The sequence below is a fragment of the Nansenia antarctica genome (genome assembly GCF_963989245.1).
Source record: "Nansenia antarctica genome assembly, chromosome: 17".
Lineage (NCBI taxonomy): Eukaryota > Metazoa > Chordata > Actinopteri > Argentiniformes > Microstomatidae > Nansenia > Nansenia antarctica.
In genome coordinates this window covers 2,581,790-2,592,154 of record NC_137687.1, presented here as the reverse complement: position 1 = coordinate 2,592,154, position 10,365 = coordinate 2,581,790, and the positions used below count along the sequence as shown (strand labels likewise).

Sequence of the window (10,365 nt, the reverse complement as noted above, 5' to 3'; positions counted from 1 at the left end):
CTCCATCCTTCGCTTCGACGATAACCCAACTCTCTTTCGTCACCTCATCCCTTGCTTCCGCAACCTCACCTTTCCGACGTTCCTCAGCTTTGCTTTCCTCATTCTCTTCATCCTCCTTTTCCTCACTTTTCTCCTCTCCCTCCTCTCCCTCCTCTTTTTCTTCACGTCGCACCTCCTCCTCCCTGATCTCAGCCTGATCCACATCCACTCCCTCCTCCTCTTCCTCTCTTTTCTCTGCACTCACTTCTTTTTCTTCCTCCTCCGCCGCTTCGTCCTGGATCTCCTCTTCATCACTTCCTTCCTCCTCAGCCACACTCTCTCCCTCTTCCTCCTCCTTCTCCTCCTTCTCCTCCTCCTTCTCCTCCTTCTCCTCCTCCACCTCCTCCTCCTCCTCCTCCTCCTCTTCCAGCCTGTTCGTAGCTGTCCCAGGCTGGGGGGGGTCCGGGGTGGGGGGGGGGACCCCAGCGCCGCTACGGGCTCTGCTGCCCCCTTGTGGAGAGCAGCGGAGGTGTCGTCCACGTAGGGAGTCCTTAGAGAGGGAGGGAGGGAGGGAGGGAGGGAGGGAGGAGGGAGGAAGAACACGGAGAGAAAGAAAGAGAGGGAGGGGGGCGTGCAATAAGAGAGTGAAAAGGAAGGAGAGAGAGAGAGAGAGAGACGGAGGGGGGGGTGGACAATAGATTGTGACACAGAGACACACTAGGGAACCAGAGCATTCTGCGTTCCGTAGGTAGAACTCACTGGAACACGACAGTCATGTCAACAACAACAACAAACAAACCAACAAACAGACAAACAACAGACTCAGAGACGGAGAGAGGGAGGGTGTGCTGTGTGCTTGTTTTTAGTCTGCTTACCGAATATGTACCCTCCTTTTAACCGCCTATGATTAATGTATGCTCTTTTAACCCCCTATGTAATGCCCTTAAGCTAAATGCTTGTCCTGTCTACTTTTTTGTGCCTAGGTCTACCTATATTTTATCTTTTAAATGTACTTTTTTCCTCCAGGGAGCCGTATACAACATCATGGCATAGGGACTGCGGATGAAAACTAGCTTTCGGGCTAACTCTGGCATATTTACAATTTATTTTTGTTTTATTAATATGCACTGTCCCTTGAATAAATAAATGAATATGAATATGAGTGAATAGGGAGGGAGGGAGGGAGGGAGGGAGCTCTGTGATAGGACGTGAACGACCTGGAGGTCACGTGACGTGGAGGTCACACAGAAAAATAGTAACCATGACGAGAGAGCGCGAGAGAGAGAGAGAGAGAGAGAGAGAGAGAGAGAGAGAGAGAGAGAGAGAGAGAGAGACAGGGGGAAGACAGAGGGAAACGGAGAGAGTGAGAGGGAAATAGAGGGAAAGAGAGACACACACACACACAAGCAAACCGGCAGCAAAAGAGAGAGAGAGAGAGAGAGAGAGAGAAAATGGAGAATGATGCATCCCCAGCAGTAGTGAGTGTACATGGAGGGTCAGGGGGGGAGAGTGTGTGTGTGTGTATGTGTGTGTGTGTGTGTGAGTGTGAGTGTGTGTGTGTGTGTGTGTGTGTGTACCTGGTGAGAGGGGGGGTCGGGGGTCAGGGCTAGGAGGTCCTGCAGCTCTGGTTCTGTCCTCTCCTCTGGGACCGCACCTCCGCTGGCCTCACTGTCCTGACAACCACATAGCAACCACCATAAACAACCACATAGCAACCACCATAAAACGGTAAATGGACTGACTTATATAGCACCTTGTAACTAACCAGTAGGAGGCTGCAGGTCTACCTCCCCCAGCCTCCTACTGGTGTTCTACCTCCCCCAGCCTCCCCTGGTGTTCTACCTCCCCCAGCCTCCCCTGGTGTTCTACCTCCCCAGCCGCCCCTGGTGTTCTACGTCCCCCAGCCTCCCCTGGTGTTCTACCTCCCCCAGCCTCCCCTGGTGTTCTACCTCCCCCAGCCTCCCCTGGTGTTCTACCTCCCCCAGCCTCCCCTGGTGTCCTACCTCCCCCAGCCTCCCCTGGTGTTCTACTTCCCCCAGCCTCCCCTGGTGTTCTACCTCCCCCAGCCTCCCCTGGTGTTCTACCTCCCCCAGCCTCCCCTGGTGTTCTACCTCCCCCAGCCTCCCCTGGTGTTCTACCTCCCCCAGCCTCCCCTGGTGTTCTACCTCCCCCCAGCCTCCCCTGGTGTTCTACCTCCCCCAGCCTCCCCTGGTGTTCTACCTCCCCCAGCCTCCCCTGGTGTTCTGCCTCCCCCAGCCTCCCCTGGTGTTCTACCTCCCCCAGCCTCCCCTGGTGTTCTACCTCCACCAGCCTCCCCTGGTGTTCTACCTCCCCCAGCCTCCCCTGGTGTTCTACCTCCCCCAGCCTCCCCTGGTGTTCTACCTCCCCCAGCCTCCCCTGGTGTTCTACCTCCCCCAGCCTCCCCTGGTGTTCTACCTCCACCAGCCTCCCCTGGTGTTCTACCTCCCCCAGCCGCCCCTGGTGTTCTACCTCCCCCAGCCTCCCCTGGTGTTCTACCTCCACCAGCCTCCCCCTGGTGTCCTACCTCCCCCAGCCTCCCCTGGTGTTCTACCTCCACCAGCCTCCCCCTGGTGTCCTACCTCCCCCAGCCTCCCCTGGTGTTCTACCTCCACCAGCCTCCCCTGGTGTTCTACCTCCCCCAGCCTCCCCTGGTGTTCTACCTCCCCCAGCCTCCCCTGGTGTTCTACCTCCCCCAGCCTCCCCTGGTGTTCTACCTCCACCAGCCTCCCCCTGGTGTCCTACCTCCCCCAGCCTCCCCTGGTGTTCTACCTCCCCCAGCCTCCCCTGGTGTTCTGCCTCCCCCAGCCTCCCCTGGGGTTCTACCTCCCCCCCAGCCTCCCCTGGTGTTCTACCTCCCCCAGCCTCCCCTGGTGTTCTACCTCCACCAGCCTCCCCCTGGTGTTCTACCTCCCCCAGCCTCCCCTGGTGTTCTACCTCCCCCAGCCTCCCCTGGTGTTCTACCTCCCCCAGCCTCCCCTGGTGTTCTACCTCCCCCAGCCTCCCCTGGTGTTCTACCTCCCCCAGCCTCCCCTGGTGTTCTACCTCCCCCAGCCTCCCCTGGTGTTCTACCTCCACCAGCCTCCCCTGGTGTTCTACCTCCCCCAGCCTCCCCTGGTGTTCTACCTCCCCCAGCCTCCCCTGGTGTTCTACCTCCCCCAGCCTCCCCTGGTGTTCTACCTCCCCCAGCCTCCCCTGGTGTTCTACCTCCCCCAGCCTCCCGTGGTGTTCTACCTCCCCCAGCCTCCCCTGGTGTCCTACCTCCCCCAGCCTCCCCTGGTGTCCTACCTCCCCCAGCCTCCCCTGGTGTTCTACCTCCCCCATCCTCCCCTGGTGTTCTACCTCCCCCATCCTCCCCTGGTGTTCTACCTCCCCCAGCCTCCCCTGGTGTTCTACCTCCCCCAGCCTCCCCTGGTGTTCTACCTCCCCCAGCCTCCCCCTGGTGTTCTACCTCCCCCAGCCTCCCCTGGTGTTCTACCTCCCCCAGCCTCCCCTGGTGTTCTACCTCCCCCAGCCTCCCCTGGTGTTCTACCTCCCCCAGCCTCCCCTGGTGTTCTACCTCCCCCAGCCTCCCCTGGTGTCCTACCTCCCCCAGCCTCCCCTGGTGTTCTACCTCCCCCAGCCTCCCCTGGTGTTCTACCTCCCCCAGCCTCCCCTGGTGTTCTACCTCCCCCATCCTCCTCTGGTGTTCTACCTCCCCCAGCCTCCCCTGGTGTTCTACCTCCCCCAGCCTCCCCTGGTGTTCTACCTCCCCCAGCCTCCCCTGGTGTTCTACCTCCCCCAGCCTCCCCTGGTACCTCGTACTGCAGGCCTCCTCCCAGGGCGTCCAGGTCCAGGTGAAGGTTCTGGAGCAGTCGGGCCGAACCACGAGGACTCTGGGAAACAAATATGACAAATAATCGAAAAAAAAAAATATATATATACAGTATATAGAGAGAACGTGTGATATGTTCTAATGCTTTGGTCCTCATATCGGCAACGACTTTTCTTTTGAAACACGAAACTACGTTTCAACGTTGTTGAGAATCACAACAACAACACAAAGTCGCTAGTCAAGACTATTACTGCAACAACGCGATCGATTGGGTGAGTAATCCCCCACTGCTACCTAGTTAACTAGAACACTACTTTACTTTGTTAGCAGGCTCACAAAACAAGCTGTGTTAGTTTACTAGCGATGTGTCATTGATTTCAAGCAAAGTCCAATATATATATATATATATATTTAAGTGTATTGTGTCTGTTGACAGGTGTAGCCTGCTACCTCGTCCTCTGAGATCTTGTCCTCCTCGTCCTCGAACCCTGGCAGACGGAAGGACACGCGCTCCTCCTCATCCTCGAACCCCGGGAGGGTGAAGGAGACCCGCTCCTCCTGTCTGCCCCCCAGCAGGCTGGACCCCAGGCTGGAGAGAGGCCCCTGGAGGGGGGGGGGGGGAGGAGAGATAGAAAGAGAGGGGGGCGGGGGGAGACAGAATTGGATGGAGAGACAGACAGACAGACAGAGGCGGATGTCTAGGATAGTTAACGGAGAACACTCGTGTGTGGTGGCGGTGGTAGTGTCTTCGGTCTTACCCCCATGGGGCTCTTCAGGGGCTCCAGACCCCCAGAGCTGCCCAGCGACCCCCTCAGGGACGGGATGGGTCCCGGGGCGTCGAGGCCTCGTAGAGGGGCCAGGCTGCCCAGCGGACCACCAGGACCACGGACCGAACCCAGAGGCTGAGAGACACAGAGAGAGACGTGTGAATATACAAGGTTCTGTAGACACAGAGAGACACAGAGAGAGACGTGTGAACAGACAAGGTTCTGTGGATGAGAGACACAGAGAGAGACGTGTGAATATACAAGGTTCTGTAGATGAGAGACACAGAGAGAGAGGTCGATGCAACAGTGATCATCGTGGTTTCAATTAGCCTCTTACTGGTTAAAGTGGACCTGTCTGTCTGTCTGTTAGTCCCTCTGTCTGTCTCTCTGTTCTGTCCTCAGTCCCGCTTTCTGTCTGTCTGTTTGTCTGTCCCTCTGCCTGCCTGTCTGTCTGTCTGTCTGTCTGTCTGTGGTCCTACCTGTTGAAGCTCTGTCCTTCCCTGCTCTGCCGGATCAGCCACGCCCTCCTCTCCTCTCTCCTCTCCTCCTCCTTCCTGTCCTCTCTCCTCTGCTCCTCCTCCCTCTCCTCCTCCCTCCTCTCCTCCCTTCTCCTCCTCCTCCTCCTCTCTCTCTGTGGCCTGGCAGAAGGAGGCGGGGGGGCCAGGCGTGGCGGGGGCGGGGGCAGGGGGGGCCAGACACAGAGGGGTCAGGTAGGGGTCAGCCAAGTCCTGCTCACTGTCCCTGGAGTCCAGTAGGTGAGCCGCCGCCCCCCCCGTCCCCTGACCCCCCCCACAGTGTCTGTCCTGACGGCTGCCACCTCCCTCCTCCTCCTCCTCCTCCTCCTCCTCCTCCTCCTCCACTGACCAGCACACCACCTCCTCCTGGTCGCTACCATCACTAAGGCTCTGCCAGGGCCTCTTGGTGCCCCTGCTCCGGCACGGGGGGGGGTCCTCTCCGTTCCTCCCTCTCCCTCTGCCTCTCCCTCCTCTTCTTCCTCCTCTTCCTCCTCCCCTTCCTCCTCCTCCATGTCCTACAGCAGTATAAAGCTCCAGCCTCTCTCCCTGCTCCTCCATCTCCTCCATCACCCCCGGCTCTGACCCCCCCAGCCCAAACCCCACCTCCTTGTCCCACTCCTCACAGTCCTGAGGTAGCCTCGACGAAAACCACGCCCCACTGCTACCTGGAGGAGGAGGAGGAGGAGGAGGAGGAGGAGGAGGAGAAGAAGAGAGGGACGGGGGAAGCTTAGAAGCCCAGGAGGCAGAGGAGGAGGAGGAGGAGGAGGCGTGGTGAGAGGAGACGGGAGAGAGAGGGGCGAGAGACGTGAGAGGAGGAGGAGGAGGAGGGGGAGGGGGAGGCCGAGTCCCCGACACTCCGGCGGGGGGAACACGACCCAGGACGGAGGAGGCTCTACCCAGGGGGGAGAGAGGGAGGAGGGCGGCCGGGGGGGAGGCAGCAGAGAGGAGGAGGGGGGGCGGGGGGGGCTTGGTGGTGAGGGGACGGAGGGTGGACAGGGGGGATAGCTGGGTGGTTAAGAAGAAGGGGGAGGAGCCGGGGGGGCGGAGGGGGGCGAGAGACGGCTGAGGGGACGTCGCCGCCGGGGGTCGGTTAGACTTGCTAGTGGCCTTGCCTGACTGTGTCCTGCGGGTCTCGCTGCCTTCAGACTGGGACTGGGTTAGAGGAGAGGAGGGTAAGAGAGAGAGAGAGAGACAGAGATAGAGAGAGAGACAGACAGAGAGAGACAGACAGAGAGACAGAGAAAGAGAGAGAGACAGACAGAGAGACAGACAGAGAGAGACAGACAGAGAGAGAGACAGAGAGAGAGAGATAGGGATAGAGAGAGAGACAGACAGAGAGAGAGAGAGATAGAGAGACAGAGAGAGAGACAGAGACACAGAGAGAGAGAGAGAGAGAGAGAGAGAGAGAGAGAGAGAGAGAGAGAGAGAGAGAGAGAGAGAGATAGAGCTATACTATATAGAGAATAGGCACGTGACTTTGACAGTTAATCAGTTATTCTTAAGTTACTTATTCTAAGACTGGGTTAGAGGAGGGTTAGACTGGGTTAGAGGAGGGAGGGTAAGAGAGAGAGAGAGACAGAGAGAGACAGACAGAGAGACAGAGAAAGAGAGAGAGAGAGACAGAGAGAGAGATAGAGAGACAGAGAGACAGAGAGAGAGAGAGAGAGAGAGACAGAGAGAGAGAGAGATAGAGAGACAGAGAGACAGAGAAAGAGAGAGACAGAGAGAGATAGGGATAGAGAGAGAGACAGACAAAGAGAGAGATAGAGAGACAGAGAGAGAGATAGAGAGACAGAGAGAGAGAGATAGAGAGACAGAGAGAGAGAGAGAGAGAGATAGAGCTATACTATATAGAGAATAGGCACGTGACTTTGACAGTTAATCAGTTATTCTTAGACTGTTAGTAGGTCTCAATCTCTCTCGACGGCACCGAAGCGCTCTGCTCTGAACCGGAGACTGAAACGTCTCGTCACACGCCATCGTTTTGGTCACAGAACATTGAGGGCGTCGAATACAGACAGGGGAGGCTGGCGGAGGTGGGTAAATCAGAGGACTCGGCAGGCTGGTTGTAACGCACGGAACAGGAAAAGAGGAACGGTATCAAACACGCACAGTCATGTCTCTTCAGGTTACACCTTAACTGCTCCTCCTGAGACATCCACTAACCCCCCCAGCACTGCGTCTCCTGAGACACCCGCTCTTCCCCTTTACTGTGTCCCCCAAGACTTCTACGCCCCCCCCCCTGCACTGTTTCTCTGTTTCTCCAGTGTCTATACAAAAATAAATTGTCTTATTTTGTCTTTTTTTTGGTTTCTTTTTGTTCCTTCTATCACGGAGACTGCCAATGGCCCCTGGCCTGAGCGAGATTACTCTTCCTGCTACGACTGGTGGATTGATGATTCACTTGCTTAGTCAAATGTATCGATTGTAAGTCGCTTTGGAATAAGGCGTCTGCTAAATGCCAAACATGTAAATGTAAATGTGTCTCGTGTGTTCCATCCCGTGTGTTCCATCCCGTGTGTTCCATTCCGTGCATTACAACGAAACCTTCCTCTGATCTCTACCTCCACCGCCAGCCTGCCCCCCTCCCCCCCCTAATTACAACTAATCATCCACTCACCCCAGGTGGCTTGAGGACCTCCTGCTCTTTCTCCTTTTTCTTTTTCTCCTTCTTCTCCTTCTTGTCTTTCTTCTTCTTCTTTGTCGCTGTTGTTGTCGTCGTGTCCTTCCTGGTTGCGGTGGTGCCGGTGGTGGCGGAGGTGGCGGGGTTGCGTTGGCGCTCCTCCTTCACCAGGCCGCGGTACTGCTCGTCACAGGGGTGGTCCCAGGTGGACTGGCCGGAGGAGAAGTTGAAGTAGTAGACATCCCCTGTCACATCCTGGCTAAGAGAGGGGAGGGGAGGGGAGGGGAGGAGAGGAGGAGGGAGTGGGGAGGGGAAGGTCGGAGGAGGGGGGAGGAGAGGAGGAGGGGGTGGGAGGAGAGGTGGAGTCAGGGGGGAGGAGGGGGGAGGGAGCAGGAGGGGGGAGGAGAGGAGGAGGGGGTGGGAGGAGAGGTGGAGGGAGGGGGGAGGAGGGGGGAGGGAGCAGGAGGAATGGGGGGAGGAGAGAGAGAGAGGAGGAGATGAAATAAAACAAATCAGTTTCATTTCATTTTATTTTTCATTTATTTAATTGAAGTGTGTGGTGGATCGCTGGATAACTTGTTTTTGTGTGGCTTAATGACTCTGACTGTCAAAGTTGTAGTTATGTTCGTATTTAATGGTGAACACAGTGGGTAAGAACTGAGAGAGAGAGATAGAGAGATAGAGAGACAGTGAGAGAGTGATAGAGAGAGACAGAGAGAGAGTGATAGAGAGAGAGAGCGAGAGTGACAGAGAGAGAGAGAGAGAGAGAGACACAGAGATAGAGAGACAGTGAGAGAGACAGACAGAGAGAGAGAGAGAGACAGTGAGAGAGAGAGAGACACAGAGAGAGAGAGAGAGACAGAGAAAGAGAAAGAGAGAGATAGAGAGACAGAGAGAGAGAGACAGAGAGAGAGAGATAGAGAGACAGAGAGAGAGAGACAGAGAGAGAGAGAGAGAGACAGACAGAGAGAGAGAGAGATAAAGCTATACTATAGAGAATAGGCACGTGACTTTGACAGTTAATCAGTTATTCTGAGACCGTTCTTAGACCGTTAGTAGGTCTCAATCTCTCTCGTATTTAATGGTGAACACTCCAGAACTGGAACTCTCACAGAAAGGGTCAGTTGTCTGAGGGGCAGTTGTCTGCGGCCAGCCTTACCAGGGTTTCCATTCGGGAGGCAGAGGGGCCACGATGCCCTCCGTGGCCAGCCACAGGAGCTCCGGCTCTCTGTCGGGGTCGATGCCGATCTCCCGTGCGTACTCGTGGATCTCTGGGGGGAGAGGAGGGAAGGAAGCAAGTAGTCAAACATGTCATTTGACACTGCGACCTCTCACGCCGTTTCATCGGGAAGGGCAGCACTTGAATACAGTTGCAGTAGGCTAATAATAACACTTTTAGCAATATGTTTTTATTCATTGTCTTATTATTATGTTGTTAAATGTTGATTTAATACTTATTTTCTATATATGTATCTATTCTTGCCATTTTTATTTTATTCTCCTTTTTCTTTCTTTTTTACTATCCTTCTATTATTTTTATTTTTTTTTATGCTATATGTAAAGCACTTTGCAATTGCCCCTGTTGTCCCTCTTTCTCTTTCTCTCTCTCTCTCTCTCTCTCTCTCTCTCTCTCTCTCTCTCTCTCTCTCTCTCTCGCCTTGTTCAGAGAGGATATAGTTCTCATCATAGTACCTTGTTCAGAGGGGATATAGTTCTCATCACAGTACCTTGTTCAGAGAGGATATAGTTCTCATCACAGTACCTTGTTCAGAGGGGATATAGTTCTCATCACAGTACCTTGTTCAGAGGGGATATAGTTCTCATCACAGTACCTTGTTCAGAGAGGATATAGTTCTCATCACAGTACCTTGTTCAGAGGGGATATAGTTCTCATCACAGTACCTTGTTGTTCAGAGGGGATATAGTTCTCATCACAGTACCTTGTTCAGAGGGGATATAGTTCTCATCATAGTACCTTGTTCAGAGGGGATATAGTTCTCATCACAGTACCTTGTTCAGAGGGGATATAGTTCTCATCACAGTACCTTGTTCAGAGAGGATATAGTTCTCATCACAGTACCTTGTTGTTCAGAGGGGATATAGTTCTCATCACAGTACCTTGTTCAGAGGGGATATAGTTCTCATCACAGTACCTTGTTCAGAGGGGATATAGTTCTTATCACAGTACCTTGTTCAGAGGGGATATAGTTCTCATCACAGTACCTTGTTCAGAGGGGATATAGTTCTCATCACAGTACCTTGTTCAGAGGGGATATAGTTCTTATCATAGTACCTTGTTCAGAGGGGATATAGTTCTCATCACAGTACCTTGTTCAGAGGGGATATAGTTCTCATCACAGTACCTTGTTCAGAGGGGATATAGTTCTCATCGTAGTCCTCTTCCAGGATCAGCTGGTCTCCGATCTGCAGAGAGTCAGACGCAGCTGTCATGGTGACTGACACACAGGGGGGTAAACAACATGGACATGTTAGAAGACGTGTTCATTTCAAAACACCAACAATACTGAACAATAGACATAAGACATGTTCATAAATGTTTATCTTCCGGGGGAAAAGTGCAATAGAAATGTGCAATAACTCTATTCTAAGTGCCTATTTATACATTTTTACAGTATTATTATAGTATTA

At 54.4% G+C, this 10,365-nt stretch overlaps 1 protein-coding gene across 1 annotated transcript in view; it reads right to left on the bottom strand.

Moving 5' to 3' along the window:
• cep164 (centrosomal protein 164) overlaps positions 1–10,167 on the bottom strand; it is a gene marked incomplete at both ends in the record, with an annotated part of 19,901 nt that extends 9,734 nt beyond the window's left edge. The window contains 7 exon segments of the mRNA XM_080547722.1: positions 1,557–1,652; positions 3,795–3,872; positions 4,262–4,414; positions 4,570–4,713; positions 7,714–7,975; positions 8,876–8,987; positions 10,080–10,167. Of these exon segments, the coding sequence (XP_080403848.1) occupies positions 1,557–1,652; positions 3,795–3,872; positions 4,262–4,414; positions 4,570–4,713; positions 7,714–7,975; positions 8,876–8,987; positions 10,080–10,167 (933 nt within the window).
• Positions 10,168–10,365: the final 198 nt, after the last annotated feature.